Genomic DNA, 17,448 nt, shown 5'->3' with positions numbered 1-17,448 from the left:
CCCCCCTCATTTAGACGCTGAGGATTCTGGGAACGCCGGAGACGGAAATTACTTCGTCTCGCACTCTTGAGTTTGCCGCTGCGCTTCCCATCTCTAGCTTTGTGATTTCGAGTTAAGGGCTCCAGAAACCTTTAGCCAAGATGTATGACGCCGACGAGGGTAGGTGACCACGTAGGACACACCTCGCGCTAGCCCCTGAGGCGGGACGGTGGGGGACCTGCAGGGATCTGCGCCAGCCACCGCATCCCGTCCGTGGCGCGCGCCCGGCAGCCCCGTTCCTACACTTTAGCCCGGGAACGAAGTTGGCTTTGCTGGCAGTGCAGGCAAAGGGAACCCTAGGGTTCACGTTCCTGAGTCTGCTGGACTGCTCCCTCCATGGCCTCCCGTTAAGTCTGTAACCACCTTCCAGAATCGACGTAGCGTAGCTTATTAACATTAGCTTGTTTTGACATTGATTGATTGCATTTATCATTTTAGTCGACTTAGTGAATAGCTTTTTTTTTTCTTTTTTGAACCCAGGGTCTGTCTGCACATAATCTACCCATATTTCTAGACCCGGGTAGCTCAATTTTTGACCACATCCTTGGTTTAGACATTGTTAAACCCTGGATGTATTAAAGACAAAGAATGGCTTCTGGGTTGACATTCTTTGACACTGTCTTCAGTTTAAGTAAATTGCCTTAAAATATGACCTTAAGCGGTCTCTTCCCACGAAATGACAGTTCTAAGATGGTAGGTGTTCCATTTTCACAAGGACAAAATGGCTTTTCACTTTTCATATGTATACTTCTTAGTCCTACCCATTTTATTTTCATGTTGTGTGTGTTTTTTAAACTCCCTCTTCTCTGATCAAAAATCGTTTTATTCCAGCCCCCAACTTTATGGCTGTCCTATGCATTTCCCGTCCCCCTTTCTCATAGAAACAATAGAAGCAGAAGCTTCAACTTTTAAAATTGCTTCAACGTCTCTCAGACCCATTCATACCTCGTTAAAATCTATTAGGATCGTTATATTCTTTTTAAAAATTATTCTTACTTGAAGGAAATTTAGAAGCTTTAAAACCATTATGGCATTTATTTGTTTTGTGCGTATGTGGGTGGGTGCACACATGGAGTGTACCATAATAGGTCCTGGAGTTTGTACTCAGGTTCATGGTCCTCAGAGTATATATTTCTGTAGAGCATATTTCACTCTTAGAGACTTTTAACAGGAACATGATGCTCAAATAAAGCTTTCGCACTGGACTGGAGATATAGTTTGGTGCTAGTATTGCCCAGTTTGGGCAGTGCCCTGCAGTCAGTCCTCGGCACCGAGGGGAAAAGGTCATACTGTTTGGAAAGTTGTACAGGGTGTGGTGGGCATGTGTTGACTCTGTTTCAGAGTTTCTGAATCAATGGCGCTGGAGAGATGGCTCAGCAGTTAAGAGCGCTTGTTGCTCTTATAGAAGACCTGGGTTTGGTTCCCAGAATGGGCCGTACCTACATAAATCTAGGGGATCCAGTAGGTACGTATCTAGAGCACATGCATATAGGCATATGATCATATGCATAAAATACAAGTAAGACTGAAGGTTGGGAAACACAGTCATGGCCGTCTTTGGAAAATATAGTCTGCACAGGCCAGGCCTGTTGGCACATGCCTTTAGTCATGGGTTGGGAGGCAGAGGCAGGAGGATCTCTGTAAGTTTAAGGCCAGTTCTTCTACACAGTGAGTTCCAGCCAGCTAGGCTAAGTAGTGAGATCCTGTCTCAAAAAAGAAAAAAAATGTATACATGAACATGCATGTATATTGTATACATGTGAAATATGCATATAATCGGTGTATGAAATGTTGCAGTCATAGAGCACCCCAGGGTGTTGCTAAGTATTTAGACAATTTCCTCTCTCACCGTGCTCTCTGAGGCCTACTGGTCAGAGGATCTTGCTCCTGCTTAGCTCTTAGTGCATGGATTTTCTTGAGCAGATAGACATTACAAATTCTCACAACTTAACCAAAGTTGTGCTGTAAAACTCTATATAGGAAGAATATTAATATGACATAGGCATATGACATTAATTGTCTGAAATTCTAGGGAAGCGGGGTGAAGTGTTTGCCTCTTATTTAGCAGAGTGCTATTTACTTCCTAGAGGTAATGTGTGAACTCATGGCATCTCGGGGCCAGTGAGCATAGTGTTTTGTTTTTGCAGATATGCAATATGATGAGGATGATGATGAAATCACTCCAGACTTGTGGCAGGAAGCATGCTGGATCGTGATCAGGTAACTCTAGACTAGACCTAACAGGCTTTAGTAGATACTGGAAGGTGGGAGGTCCTGTTCTGTTCCTTCTGGATAGACTGTGGCCTCTGGGCTTGCTAATGTATGTAGCATGTATTAGTTACGTACAGGGCCTTGTTTTATGCAGTCAGCACTGACACAGCTCTGGGTGCTGTGCAGCTCTGGATGCTGTGGAACTTGTTCAGACTGGGCTGGTTTGAACCTGCAGCACTCTTGCTTCAGCCTTCTGAGTGCTGGGATTGTAGGGACACCTCACCATGTCTAGCTATATTTATTTATTAAAATATTTCCACCTTAGAGAAAAACTAAAAAATTTATTTATGTACTTCATTGAAGCCCTTAAATTTTGACCTTATACTATTTTGTTTGTTTTTTGTTTTTTGAGACAGGGTTTTTCTCTGTAGCCCTGGCTGTTCTGAAACTGTTTTTGTAAACCCTGGCCTCAAACTCACAGAGATCTGCCTGCCTTTGCTTCCTGAATGCTGAGATTACAGGCATGTGCCACCACACCTGGCCTACATTTTCTTTTTTTTTCTTCCTCTCTTTTCCCCTAGAAACATTGGAGAGTAAGTAGCAGGTACTTTAACGTAATCATACTATAGGAATTAATAATGATACGATAATCTTATAATCTCATTTAACCTACAGAATCTACCTATATTTTGCTAGTGTTATTTTTATTTATTTTTTTCATCCTGGACCTAGGGTTATCTACTAGAATTTATTTTTGTCAGTTTTTTTTTTTTTTTTTTTTTTTTTTGAGACCAGGCCTGAACTGGAACTTGCTAGTCCTCCTGTCATAGGTCTTTGAGTGTTGCACATTTTGTTGTTCTCTATTTTTAGTTTTTTTAATTTAATTTTATTTTTTGTGTTTATATGCCTGTGTTAGTTTATGTGTGCCTAGTGTGCAGGTGCCCATGGAGGCCAGAGGAGGGCATCAGATTCCCTGACCTGGAGTTGCAGATAATTGTGAGTCACCACGTGGGTGCTGGGAATTGAACTTGGGTCCTTTGGAAGAGCCAGCTGCCTGCTCTTTACCAGGCTCTGTAAAGCTGTGTCTCTAGCACCAGGAATATGGACTCTGAGCTGCTGAACCATTTCTCCAGGCTTATACATTTTCCTTTATGACTTACTGCTTCCTTCAGTCTGAAACAGTTTCTCAGCATGCCTTTTCTTTATTTAAGATGAGAAGGCTGGTCGTACTTTGTACAATACTTGTGGGTTTTTGGTTTGTCTGGCTTTTCTTGTATTATGTTTGGATGAGTCCTTTGTCAGGAGCATAGCACACTGTAGTAGTAGGTGCACTTATTATATTATTGGTGATGTTAATAATCTAATTCTGCTTTTAAATGACTGTAAATGAGTAAAGTCAATCAGAGTTGTATTTCAGTCCAGATTCCAACCCTTTTCCAAGTGTTGAATTGAGCTGAAGTAAAACACGGGAAGAACACTCAAAAATAAGAGATAAAATACTACCCTGTTATCTCAGGATTACCATACCAACAAGTCACATTGTGTATAGTAACATGGCAGAGATAAATGCTTCAAGTGTGAATGAAGTTTGTATACAGATTAAAGCTACTTTATAGTTGTTATGTTGTACTTGCTCACCTTTCTCCCTCCCAAACACGTCTACAAAGAAGACACTCCTGGCCTTACGTAATGGTTGACATGCATTGGTTGGCATTTCATGAGTCTTTGTTGAATTGGATTAAGTTAGCGGTTCTCAATCTTACTAATGCTGTGACCCTTTAATACAGTTCCTCATGTTATAATGGCCTCCCCAACCATAAAATTATTTTCATTGCTATTTAAAACTGAAAGTTTGCTACTTTTATGAGTTGTAATGTGAATATTTTTGTAGATAGAGGTTTGCCAAGAGTGACAACCCATAGGTTCAGAACTACTGGATTAAATGAAAATGAAGAAATGTGCTAGAAAACAAATTGAGTTGCAACTGATTATGACCTTAATATTTTCCTAGTTCTTATTTTGATGAAAAAGGCTTGGTCAGACAACAGCTGGATTCCTTTGATGAGTTTATTCAGATGTCTGTTCAAAGAATCGTGGAAGACGCACCACCAATTGACCTACAGGCTGAGGCGCAGCACGCCAGTGGGGAAGTTGAGGAGCCGGTAAGAAGGTTATTGCACTGCTGCACAGGTGAAGGAGAGCATCTGATCTCAGGCCTTCTCTCACGCAGTAGCTTTGGCAGAGTGCCTACAGCACCTCCACTTAGCTCTGGATTTATCTTTGTTAATGAAGATGTGCAGTTTTTCAAATGATGTAAAACCTTAATCTTTACTTAGTATGTACTTTTTGGTTTTAGGCTGGACTGTGGGGCCTTATGCACACTAGGTAAACACTCCACCCCTAAGCTCTGTCTTATTTCTTTTTCAGTTTTTATTTTGAGGTAAGGCTTTGGTAAGTTGCCCAGGCTAGCCTTGAATTCTGTATCCTCCTGACTCAGTCTTCTTTAGTGGCTGGGATTTATAGGCATGTCCCCAGGGCCCTCAGTAAGTACTTAGTAGTTGGGAAGAGAGAACTCGGTATGAGTACCTGAGACGTGGCCTGGAAACAGTTTTATTGCTTTAGATGATCCCACTGTTTCTCCTGCAGTCTAAGAATCATGAGAGAAAGGCTGTTTGAAGGACAGTTTTAGGACAGAGTGTCTCTCTGTTACTAAGGTTGGCCCTTGAAGTCACGACTCTCTTGGCTGGACCTTCGTGTGGAATGTACCTCCATGCCCAGATTCTTGGGTTTTATTTATTGCATTGCATGGTATGCATCATTAAAATGTGAGATCAAAAAGGGAAATTAGGCATAATAGCTCGTCTAACGTTTTTACTGATTTTTAATTCACACACATGTGGTTTTTAAATTACTTATAGCAAGGGCACAATTTTACAGTTTTTTTAATAAGTGTTTCACAGAAGTCCAAAATAGTGACTGACTGTTCCCAGTTGCAGAGAAGGAGAGAGGCAGCTGCAATAGCACCTCGGGTCTCTGAGAGACAGGGAAACTGCAAAACAGCATGAGATAGGGACAGCCTCAGAAGAGCTAGAGAAAGAAAGGTTACTCTCTCTAGCCGGCCAAGTCCCTTTTTTCTAAGTTGTATCCTGAGGGCTGCTCTACTACTCTCATTCTAGTTGAAGCTGCTGGACAGAATTTTGCCTTAAAAGCAAAAGTAAATTGGCTTTTCAGGGATTGTACTGAAAAAAGGTGTTTTGAGCTATTGAATGTGCTTGATACCCTCTCCTTAAATTTTGTTTTAAATATTTAAGGGATTTTACACCGGTACATGGATATTTGCATGTGTAATCTTACCTCCAATTAATTATAAGGCCAGGACCAAACCTTTGTGTTTATGGGATAAAATAAGCATTTTCAGTCATGGATGTGGCTATAAGTGTAATTATTAGGGCTCAGGCGTTTGTATTGCAGGTGTTTATTGCTTTGATAATTAGGTCTTTTGAGTAAAATCCTGTTAGGAATGGCATTCCTGTTAAGGCAAGACTGCCAATGATGAGGCATGAGGAGGTAATTGGTAAGATTTTTATTGCCCTTCCTATTTTTCGAATGTCTTGTTCATCGGCTAGATTATGAATGATTGATCTGGAGCATAAGAATAGTATGGCTTTAAAGAATGCGTGTGTGCAAATGTGTAGGAAGGCTAGATAGGGTTGATTTACTCCAAGGGTGACTATTATTAGTCCTAATTGACTGGATGTGGAGAATGCTACAATTTTTTTTGATGTCGTTTTGATTAATGTGACTTAAAGAGGCAAGTTATCGAGGCCAGCCTGGTCTACAGAGTAAGTTCCAGGACAGCCAGGAATACACAGAGAAACCCTGTCTCGAAAAGAAAAAAAAAAAAAAAAAAAAGCAAGTTATTTTCTCTTCATAATCTTTGCATAAGTGAAGAGTTAAAAGTCAATTCAGAGTATCAAACACTGCAGGAATAAGCTGTTTCTAAAACTTAACTGACTGGGGAAGATGGGGACTTTGAGCTGGCAGTGAAGGCAGGAGTGACTTTCCTCAGAAGAGGTGCCTTAGGTCTTGAAAGTAGTTGATGTGCTTAGCTTGAGAAGTGGGTGGCGCCCACAGTAAGCGGCCTATGAAATTTGATGTGTCTGGTTGTGAGGAGCATTGGGTAAGATGGAGCCAGCTTATCGAAGGCTCTGGAGAAATTGTTGAAGGATTGCCAAAGAATGTGTCTAACATGTTCATTTAGAAGGATCTCTGTCAGTGGTTCTACTTGAAGTAGAAAGGGTCTAGAGACAATTGAGAGTGTTAGAGTAGCCTAGATGTAAGATAATGTCTAAAGTGATGGCGGGACGAGGGTGGAGGGCCACGGTCCCTTGGATCACTGACAGCTCCACTGTCTTCCCTCCTTAATCTGGCCTGGGAGTAGTTTTCCTTCATAAGTGATCTGCTCAGGCATCTCTAAGATTTGATAAGAGAGAGAAATCCTGCATCTTTCTGTCAAAATCGTTCTTCTCATGGATTGCTTTATCAGGCGTCAGTTAAATGGGGAAAGGCTTGTTTGGTTTTTGTGGTAATGGGAATCATAGGGGGGACTTTACACAGGCCAGGCAAGTGTTCTGTCGCTGAGCTAAGTCCTCAGGCCTCACTGGAAAGTTTCACTGAAATGCTTTTCCCTCTATCAGGCTGAGGACTGGTCAGTCAGATTGGGAGTCTTTTTTATAGAAAGATTTGGGTTTTAAAAAGTAGATACAATTGAAGAGTTAGGTTTGAATGTATCTTCTCCTCCGGCTCCCTGCCCTCTTTAGATACTTTGTACTTTCCATCTTCACCAGTGAGAGTGGACATGAAAGTGTAAGATCACTAATAAGGGTCATCTTGATTCCTAACATCTCTGTGCTTGTGCCTGCGCACTGCCATCATGCTGTACGTAAATGTCCTGGCTGACGTCTTCAAGAGCACATGCCAGGTCCTTGTCAGGCCTTGTGCTAGAGTCATACATGACCCAGTGTTGTTTCGTTCCTTTCCCTTTCATTTCCTGTTTGTTTTGGGCAGTTTTTCTGTGTGGCCCTGACTTTCCTGGAACTCACTCTGTAGAACAGGCTGGCCTTGAACTCAGAGATCCACTTGCCTCTGCCTTCCCTGTGCTGGGATTAAAGGCGTGTGCCACCACTGCCAGGCCATAGTGCAGTTTCTATCTGTCATGATGAAATGTAGTTTCATTGGTGAATTTGAAATCACTGATGATTTTAGAACTGCAAAAATTATTGTGTAGCACACAGGCAGGAAAAATAAATGTGGAGTGGTTAGCCCCAGATTTGAGCAGCACTAAGTTTTATAAAATGGCAGGAAAGTTTGTTCCCATCTTATCAGTTTGGTGTCGTTGTATTGACAGCCTCAGCTGGCATCATGGTCCCTGAAGGAGCAGGGTGAATACACAGGAGAAAATCCTTGGGCTCCTTTTCTCGGGATGTAAAACATAAGTAAAATGCCTGGCGAGGAAGGCTGGGGGGTCTCAGGGGATGGGGATGCAGTTTTGATTTTTGAAATAAATTTAGAGTAGATGACACATGTGGTAGATAGCATCTGTTTGAGCCAGACATGGTGCTGCATGCCTGGAATCTCGGCATGCGGGAGGCAGAGGCATGAGGCTCCAGTAGAAAGCCTGCCTTGGATATGCAGTTAAGACGCACACAGTGAGGCCATCTCGAGCTAAGTGAGAGTCTGTCTCAACTCTCCCATTCCCAGTGGAAAAGACCTCTTTGTTGTGGTCTTTAAGGAAGCAGTCAGATGTAAGAGAATGTCTCTGGGCTGAAGAGATGAAAGTTGTGAGTTTGGTTCCTAGTGCTCCTGGGAGGGAGGGTCTTACCCTCTCCTGGCTTCCATAGGTACCTACATGTGGCATTTACTGTCAAAGATAATAGATGCATTACCTAGAGACAGAAATAATCAAAATAATTTCATTTATTTTTGAGACAGTTTCATTATATAGTCCTTGTTGTCCTGGAATTTGCTTTGTAGACCAGGCTGGCTTCAAACGAACAAAGGTCTACCTGACCCTACAGCCTGAATGCTGGGATTAAGGTGTGCATCACGGTGCCTGGCCAAAAAAAATAAAATTAATTATTATTACTATAAACATTATTTATACTTATATAATAATTATATTGATATATAATAAGTATATAATATAAAATATTAATATAGTATTTAAGTTTGCTCCCATATAATACAGGACTAACCACATTACTGTAATGTGGATTTTAACTTTGGAGCATCCTCATGTCAGTAAAATTGATTAGTTATTGTTAGGTTGTAGAGTTGCTTCTACAAAATGCTAATGTCAACTAACATTGAGTCATTACAACTTTAATGTGTATTTTGGGACAGGATTTTACTATATCGCCCATTCTGGCTTCAAACTCATGATTCTCCCACCTTGGCCTCTAAGTGCTGGGATTATAAATGTACAGTAAGAGCCTGGCTTTCAAAACTTACACTTTTTTAAATTTCAGCCAAGATATTTACTGAAGTTTGAACAAATTTATCTGTCCAAACCTACTCATTGGGAAAGAGATGGCGCCCCTTCACCCATGATGCCGAATGAAGCCAGGTTACGAAATCTCACGTAAGATAGACCTTTTTCTTTTCTTTGTTGGCACCTGATACTGAATAAAACAAAGTATAACTTTAGTTATTTTAGCAAATAACTCACGGCCAGTTGTGACCTGCTTACTTGCAGGTACTCCGCCCCGCTCTATGTTGACATAACGAAGACAGTCATTAAAGAAGGCGAAGAGCAGCTGCAGACGCAGCACCAGAAAACATTCATAGGGAAAATTCCAATTATGCTGCGCTCCACGTACTGCCTGTTGAATGGCTTAACAGATCGTGACCTGTGTGAGCTGAATGAGTGTCCTTTGGATCCTGGTGGCTATTTTATTATCAATGGATCAGAAAAGGTATAATGGTATTTAAAACACACTAAAAAGATAGTTAACATTTAAGTTATTAAAGTAAAATGAGAAGGTGTGTTCTCTGGGCTGGAGATGGCTCATGGCATTAAGAGCACGTGCTACTCCCGCAGAGAGTTAGAATTCGGTTCCCAGGACCTCCGCATGGAGTAGCACAGTCACTTGCAACTCCACTTCCAGGGTGTTTGATGTCCTCTTCTGCCCTCCATGACTACCCTCCCCCACCACACACGCTAAAATGAATCCTTATAAAAAGGAAAGTATGCATTTGTACAGATAACCTGAAAGTGACAGTTGAGTTATTTAAGGTGTGATACTTAAACTTTTGTAAATTAAAACTTTGTGAAGTTGTGCATAATGTACACTAGAAGTTTGCCAGTTGTTGAAGTTTGTATATTTCTGTGAAGTATGAGCCTATATGACTAGATTAAACAACCATGCAGGTTTTACTTCTTGCTATTTCAATGACCTTTTTGGTTTCTTGGCTGTAATTTTCTTACTGTTTCTATAGGTTCTGATAGCTCAAGAGAAAATGGCAACAAACACAGTCTATGTGTTTGCCAAAAAGGATTCCAAGTACGCCTATACAGGAGAATGCCGCTCGTGCCTGGAGAACTCTTCCCGGCCCACCAGTACTATATGGGTTAGCATGCTGGCCAGAGGAGGACAGGTATGGTAAGGCCGGGGCATGTGATGTCTGGGCCTTTTCCTTTGTGCTTTGCTTTATGTACTTAATATTTTTGTACTGGATTTGAACCTAGAGCCCTACCCAGTGCTCTGTCACTGAGCTACAGACCCGGCTTTGTCTTATCTCTTGTCTATAGTTTTTATTAAGGTTTTTCTTTTCTTATCTTTTTTTCCCCTGTCAGGGTTTCTCTGTAGCCCTGGATATCCTAGAACTCACTCTGTAGACCAGGCTAGCCCCAAACTCAGAGGTCTGCCTTCCTTTGCCTCCTAAGTACTGGGATTAAAGGTGTTTGCCATCACTGCCTGGCCTTGTTTTATAATTTGCTAGACTATTTAAGATTTTTTTTTTTTTGGAGACAAGGCCTCACTACATAGCTCAGTTGTTCTGGAACTTATACAGCAGGCTACCCTTGAACTCAGAGAAGCCTGTGTCTGGCTCCTGAGTGGCAGGATTAAAAGGCCTGTGCCCAAGTTATCTTTATCTTAATTGTGTATGCGCGTCTGTATGTGGGTATGTGCATCTGAGTGCAGTTGCTCACAGAGACTAGAGGCACAGAATCTTCTTGGAGTTGTAGTTACAGGCAGTTATGAGCTGCTCAGTGTCGCTGCTGGGAATCGAAGTCATTTGTCTGCAAGAATAGTGTATATTCTTAAACCCCGATCATGTCTCCAGCCACATCAGACTATTTTTTTGTGGGGTGGGCTGGGGAGGGTGCTGTTTCAACACAGGATTTCTCTGTAGCTCTGGCTGTTCTGGAACTTGCTCTGTACTGGTCTGGTTGGCCTCAAACTTGAGATTTGCCTGCCTTCTGCCTCCTGAATTCTGGGATGAAAGGCATGCACGAGTATTGCCTGGCCTGTCTTCTGCTACCTTATCATGGAGAGTACAAGTAGAAGCCACAACACATAGCTTATTTATTGACTTATTTTTTAATTGCTTATTTGTATTTTAGCTGCCTGTATATCTGTACAACATGTGCAGATATGGGCTCACAGAGGCCAGAAGGGGGTGTTAGGTTCCCCGAGACTGGAGTTACAGATGGTTGTGAGGTACCGTGTGGGCTCAGACCTGCTTTCTCTGGAAGAGCAGAAGTGGTCTTACCCCATGCAGCTTTTTATGTAGTTCTGGAGATGGAGCTCAGGCCCCACCCACGCTCACTAGAGCCAGCACCTTACTGACTGAGGCCTTCCCTCAGGCTGTTGAAATGCGGATTATAGTTTTTAAATTTTATTTTATTATGTGTATGGGTGCTTTGCCTGCATGTATGTCTGCACTACATGATTACCAGGTAGGCCAGAAGAGGGCATTGGATCTCCTGGAACTGGAGTTAAAGATGGAGGAGGTCTGCCATGCGGGTGCCGGGAGTTGAACCTGGCTCTTCCTGGGTCTTCTGGTAGAACAGTCAGTGCTCTTACCTGCTGAGTCATCTCTCTAGCCACTAAAATAACCTTAAAACTATTTATTCTGTATGTGTACATGATGATGCGTCAGGGGACGAGTTGTCACAGCACCCATGTGGAGGCCAGAGGACAGCTCTGTGGAGCCGGTTTTCTTTTTTGATCAGGCAAGTGTGGCACCACCTGATCCGTCTCGATGATGGCACAAACAGTTGACTGTTAGGTGACCGAGTAGAAACACACACCCAGATAGCAGTTGGAGAGATGAAGGCTGGAGACGGAGCTTAGAGCTCACGGGGAAGATTGGAGTGTAATAGCTAAGCACTTGTTCCTGGCTAAACGCAGGAGATGGAGTGAGCTTTCAGTGGAAGTGTTCTGAGGTGTGGTGGGGACAGTGGACCCGTGACTCAAGTTCCGAGGTCAAGGAGGTATACAGAGTTGAAGCAGAGCAATACGGTTAAACCTGAGAACCCATGACTGCTGGCATAAGCTGGTAATTCCTTTGGGGTTGTGTGTATATGCGGTTCAAGAGGAAGAGTGAGAAAAGAGATGCTTGCATGTTAATTTAGAAACTGCCAAATGCATGAGCTCTACTGTCATATTTACTTTTCATTCCAGGCTTGGCTTTCCCATATTTGTCTTTCCTTTTTTTTTTTTTTTTTTAAATCCTAACCTATTTTGAGAAAGAGTCTCTCTGTAGCCCTGGTCATCCAGGAACTCAGAGATCTGTCTCTCTCTGCCTCTGGGGTGCAGGGATTAGAGACGATTGTACAATGACCAGCACCCTGTAGTCTATTTCCTTTAAAGGTTTATGTTTAGTTTGTGTCTATAGCTGTTTTGCCTGTTGTGTGTGTGCATCATGTGCGTTCCTAGAACTCATGGCGATCAGAAGAGTGCATTGCATCCCTTTGAACTGAAGTTAAAGACGGTTATGAGCTGCCATGTGGGTACTGGGAACTGAACCTGGGCCCTTTGTAAGACCAGCAAGTGCTTTTAACCATTAAACATTTCTTCCAGCTGTCCCTCGCAGTCTACTATGTCTGTCTGTCTGTCTGTCTGTCTGTCTGTCTGTATTTACATTCCAAACTTTGCTCCCTATCCTGGTATCCCTGCACAGAGTCCCAGCCCCCTTGCAATCTCCTTTTTATTCTCCTCTTACTGTGGAAAGGGATGGCAAGGTAACAGTCTTTTTTTGTATTCTTTAGCAGCCAAAAGTTATTTTCAAACTCTGTATTTGGTAATTCTTGGAGAATCTTGGCAAGCATTTAGGTTTAGGTGACGAGGTTGTCGATAAAAGCAGTAAGCCTGCTGGGCATATTGATGCACAGCCTTTAATTTTTTTTTTTTTGGTTTTTCGAGACAGGGTTTCTCTGTGTAGCCCTGGCTGTCCTGAAACTCACTCTGTAGACCAGGCTGGCCTCGAACTCAGAAATCTGCCTGCCTCTGCCTCCCAAGTGCTGGGATTAAAGGCGTGCGCCACCACCGCCCGGCGTGATGCACAGCCTTAATGTTAGCACTGCACAGACAAAACCATGCAGGTCATTGTGGTTCTTGGCCAAGTGGGCTACATAGTGAGATCCTGTCTCATTAAAAAACAAGAATTTAATAAGCCGGTTTCAGTGGTTTTTAAAAGAAGCTTTAGGACAATAGATAGGCATCCTTCTTCTGAGGTGTGTAACCTGTGCACTAAGTTGGCCATCTGGTACTTTGTGTTTCTCTGCGCTCTTGTATATTCATGTTCTGATACCACTCTTTGGCTTTTCTAGGGTGCAAAGAAGAGTGCCATTGGCCAGCGCATCGTGGCGACGTTACCATACATCAAGCAGGAAGTTCCCATCATCATTGTGTTCAGAGCGTTAGGCTTCGTGTCTGATAGAGATATCTTAGAGCACATCATCTATGACTTCGAGGATCCAGAGATGATGGAGATGGTAATGGGAGAGCAAATGCCTGTTCCCTGCTATTAGATGCTCAGAGATGCTGACGGATGCTAGCCTTAGAGCAGCAGAAATGCTCTTCAGAGCAGTTTACCTGTCACCTGCCTCGTGGCACTTACCGTGTAGTAAAAGAGTAGCTCGGCCCCAGTCTCCCTGACTCTCCCAATCTCTGTAACAACAGACATGGAAAGTGGGAGCAGCTGGCGCTCAGTGTCAGCATCCTGCAGCAGCAGTGAGGAGACCATGGAAGCATGCCCGTCTGCACAGTCCAGGAACGCCGAGAATGAGCACTTGAGCTGCTCGTTTTTGTTTTAAACTTTTTATTTGAAGTAATTTCTAACTTTCAGGAAAATTGTAAGAATAATACTAGAATTTTCTTGTAGTCTTTACTCAGTTTCAGCGAGGGTTATCACATTTTCTCTGTCTTATTTTTTTCTGGTCCATTTGGAAATAGTTGTAGATGTCATGCTTCTTTAGGGCAATGTTTATTTCCTAGGACTCTCAGACCAGCAAAATGGCTAAGTAAAGGTGCCTGACACCAAACTTGTCTCAGTGAAGTAAAAGACCTGACTCACTTTAAGTACATTGGTTTCTGAAAATTACTATTTTTTTCTTTTAGTTCTTATGAAGTATAGACTAATTTTTACAGGCCTATGAATTTAACATTCACTGTACGAGAGTATGTAATTTTTAATCTTTTGAAAGTACATTGTTATGCCATTTCAAAACCCAACCAGATTATTAACCTTAACCAAATAATTTTGTAATAACAATGGTATCAAGTTTTCCTTAAGAATATTACTTGACCCACCGTACATCTGTGGGGTTTTTATTGTTGTTGTTTGATTGAGACAGGGTCTCACTTTTTAGCCCTGGTTGACCCAGATCTCCTATGTATACAGGCTGTCCGTCTTGACTGTCTCTCGAGTGCTGGGATTGCAGGCATGTGCCAACATGCCTGGCCTTGACTGGTTTATGTGGCCTTGTTCTGACCTTTGGTACCACAATTAGAATTTGGACATTTAGAACTGTGGATGGATGAGAGGAAACACTCATTATAGATGTCAAGCTTCTTATTGATACCCTGATTTCTTATGCCCACTATTGTGTATAATTGGGAATTGAGGATTTTAAAATTGGAATAGAAGTCAGGAAAAAGTTTTTTGGGGGCTTGGGAGTGCTGGGGATTAACCCTTGGTCCACACATGCTAGGTAGGTAAGCTCTCAGACACTGAGTTACAGCCTAGCAAGATTTCCTTATCTAACTCTTTCCTAGGGGAAACTGTTGACTTGATTGCTCAGGCTGCAGATAGTGGCAAGAATGGATTACAGGTGTGCTCTGCAGTGCAGTTTTAAAGTCTCCTTCAGGATAGTGAGTGCTTTCATTTGTGGGTCAAATGTTTCTTCCTGCAGACACTGAAAATAAGCATTTGTAGCTTGGTACATTTTAATTGCACCATGAAATGTCTCTGAATATATTTGATAGATCTAAAAGAAATGTCTTAGTTTTGGTTTTTGCCTTTAAAGCATTGGTCTTTAAGATACACACACACACACACACACACACACACACACACACACACACACACATATACTATTTATGAAATTGTATCATTCATGAAAGTGAAATTGTTCATGCTGGGTGGGTTTGACAGATATCTCTGAGGAGCCTTCCAAGCCTGGTATTTTCTAAAAATAGGTCAGAGTTATTTCGTCTGTTAATAAAATTAGTTTAGGTAAAATATAAATCTGAAAAAACTTAATGTTGATTATTTGCTAGGTTAAACCGTCTCTCGATGAAGCATTTGTCATCCAAGAGCAGAATGTTGCCTTAAACTTCATCGGTTCAAGAGGGGCCAAGCCTGGTGTTACTAAGGAGAAAAGAATTAAATATGCAAAAGAAGTCTTACAGAAAGAAATGCTCCCTCATGTCGGGGTCAGTGATTTCTGTGAGACCAAAAAGGCCTATTTCTTGGGGTAAGTTAAATTTTACGGTTTGAAGATCTTTGCTGAGTTACAGTTGAGTAAGTTGTGTTTTGAGATATGTCAAGAAAAGCTAAAAATCAGATGTTTTCATTTTGTTTTCTAGGTATATGGTTCATAGGTTACTTCTAGCGGCTTTGGGTAGAAGAGAACTAGATGACAGAGATCACTATGGCAACAAGAGATTGGATCTTGCTGGGCCCCTGCTTGCGTTCTTATTTAGAGGGTAAGGATTACAGAGTGACACAGAGAGAGTCCATGACTCCCTTAATAGGTGGGTCTTCCCTAGTGCCCCAGAGTGGCTGCCATGGTCTGCCCATCTCAGGCGCTCCCTGTCCTTATGGTTTCACCGCAGGTGCTTTACTGACTGAACCATCTCCTCAGCTCCCTATGTTAGTTCCTCGTAGCCTTCTCTCAGCGCTTGTCTTAGTTGCTCTCCCTTCTCCATGCCACATAGGCTATAGAAGACGAAAGAGAGTGGCAGTGACGTCACTGCCGCGGCCTTGTGTGTGTGTGTGTGGGGGGATCGTCTCTGCTGAAGATGCGTGGTTCTGTAGACTTCTCCGTGTTTATAATCACACCATCTTCTTTGACAGCATGTTTAAGAATTTGCTGAAAGAAGTACGAATCTACGCACAGAAGTTTATTGATCGCGGGAAGGATTTTAACTTAGAGCTGGCAATTAAGACAAGGATCATCTCTGATGGGCTAAAGTACTCTTTAGCCACTGGGAACTGGGGTGACCAGAAGAAAGCTCATCAGGCCAGAGCTGGAGTGTCCCAGGTGAGGTGGCCACTGTGCCTGTGCATTCATGGGAAAGAGTGACAGGGCCTGTAGAGGTTTTCATTCATACAACATGAGTGATTTTGTTTTTGTTTTCCTTGGTAAGATGTAAAAAAAAAATCACTAGGAGTTTTTGAATAATGAAAGTTTCTCTTAAATTACCCTTTAGCAATAAGACAGTCGAGTTTTCGGTTTGTAATCTAGAAAGTCATGATAGCAAACAGTCTACTGCTGCTACGATGTGACGTGAGGAAGTCTGAATCCATGGACATGTGCTAGGTCAGGGAAAGTTTAACAGGGCCTTGATGTACAGACAGCCTAGGCTGGCCTTAAGCTAGTGCTCCTCTTGCCTCCAGAATCCTGAGATCCTAGCTTGTGCCTGCAAAATGTTTGTCTCAAAAGCTCCATTTTAGAAACTAACCCAGAAAATTTCCATGCACACAGCCGTCTACTGAACCTAGGAGAGGGCACTGAGAAGAAGGTGGTTGTAACCTGCCATGTAGGTGCTGGGAATCGAACCCAGGTCTCTGCCGAGCAGTGTGTGCTCTTAAGTGCTCTCTCCAGCCCCGCATTTATATATACAGATACAGTTTTGGAGATACTGGTGTTTGAACCTAGAATCTTGTACAAGCAAGTGGTCCACCACTGAGTTACACATACCCAGCCCTTATTTCTATAATCATTTGCATGTGTAATGGCTATAGTACCCATTGTACAGTAATGGGGGGAAAGCTACTGAGTTAGTTTTAAGTTTTTTTTTTTTTAATTGCAATAGGATTTTTCATATAGGTCAAGCTGGCTTCAAACTTGCTATGTAGTTAAAGGTGACCTTGAATTTCTTATTCTTTTCCTCTACCTTCCAAGTGCTAGATTATCAGCATGTATCACCATGCCCCCTCTATGAGGTGTTGGAGATTGAACCCAGCAGTAGATGCATGTTGTCAGGCACTCTACCACCTGAGCTACATCCTCTGGGGAAAGCTTTAATTTGTTTTTCATTATATTTTAAATAGTGAGGGGCATGCACATAACACAATGCATGTGTAGAGGTCAGATGACACTGTGTGGAGTCGTTTATCCTCAATCATGTGGAAGGTTACCTACTGGCCCACCTGGAAAAGCTTCTAGATACTCCTTGGGCATTAGCTTTTGTAGCTAATCAGTTAATTAATTTTTTTTTTTTGAGATAAGGTCTTCTTATTAGGCTTGAACTTAGACAGTCCTCCTGTTTCTCCTCCCAAGTGTTGGGGGTTACAGGTTTGCACCACAAAGTGGTGATAGCTCACGGGGTAAAGGTGCTTGCTGTCTAATCTGATGCCTGCATTTGATCCCTGGGACCCACTGGGCGGAAGGAGAGAGTGGACTTCCACAAGAGGTCCTCTCACTGCCATGTTTGCCCCCTCCCGTCCATCAAATGTAATTTA

General features: G+C 42.4%; 1 protein-coding gene across 1 annotated transcript in view; it reads left to right on the top strand.

Annotated features, from left to right (window-relative positions):
• The first annotated feature begins 10 nt into the window (after positions 1 to 10).
• The window catches only part of Polr2b (RNA polymerase II subunit B), a 37,341-nt gene continuing 19,903 nt past the window's right edge, over positions 11 to 17,448 (top strand). The window contains exons 1-10 of the mRNA XM_028780833.1: positions 11 to 159; positions 2,187 to 2,259; positions 4,262 to 4,412; positions 8,778 to 8,890; positions 9,005 to 9,224; positions 9,748 to 9,906; positions 13,088 to 13,252; positions 15,039 to 15,235; positions 15,348 to 15,467; positions 15,838 to 16,024. Coding sequence (XP_028636666.1) covers positions 141 to 159; positions 2,187 to 2,259; positions 4,262 to 4,412; positions 8,778 to 8,890; positions 9,005 to 9,224; positions 9,748 to 9,906; positions 13,088 to 13,252; positions 15,039 to 15,235; positions 15,348 to 15,467; positions 15,838 to 16,024 — 1,404 coding nt within the window. The 5' untranslated portion in view covers positions 11 to 140. The remainder of the gene's footprint in view (positions 160 to 2,186; positions 2,260 to 4,261; positions 4,413 to 8,777; positions 8,891 to 9,004; positions 9,225 to 9,747; positions 9,907 to 13,087; positions 13,253 to 15,038; positions 15,236 to 15,347; positions 15,468 to 15,837; positions 16,025 to 17,448) is intronic.

This window comes from Grammomys surdaster, unplaced genomic scaffold, assembly GCF_004785775.1.
Source record: "Grammomys surdaster isolate TR1022 unplaced genomic scaffold, NIH_TR_1.0 372, whole genome shotgun sequence".
Classification (NCBI taxonomy): Eukaryota; Metazoa; Chordata; class Mammalia; order Rodentia; family Muridae; genus Grammomys; species Grammomys surdaster.
Note: the sequence above shows the minus strand (reverse complement) of the source record. Positions and strands in the feature narration are given on the sequence as shown.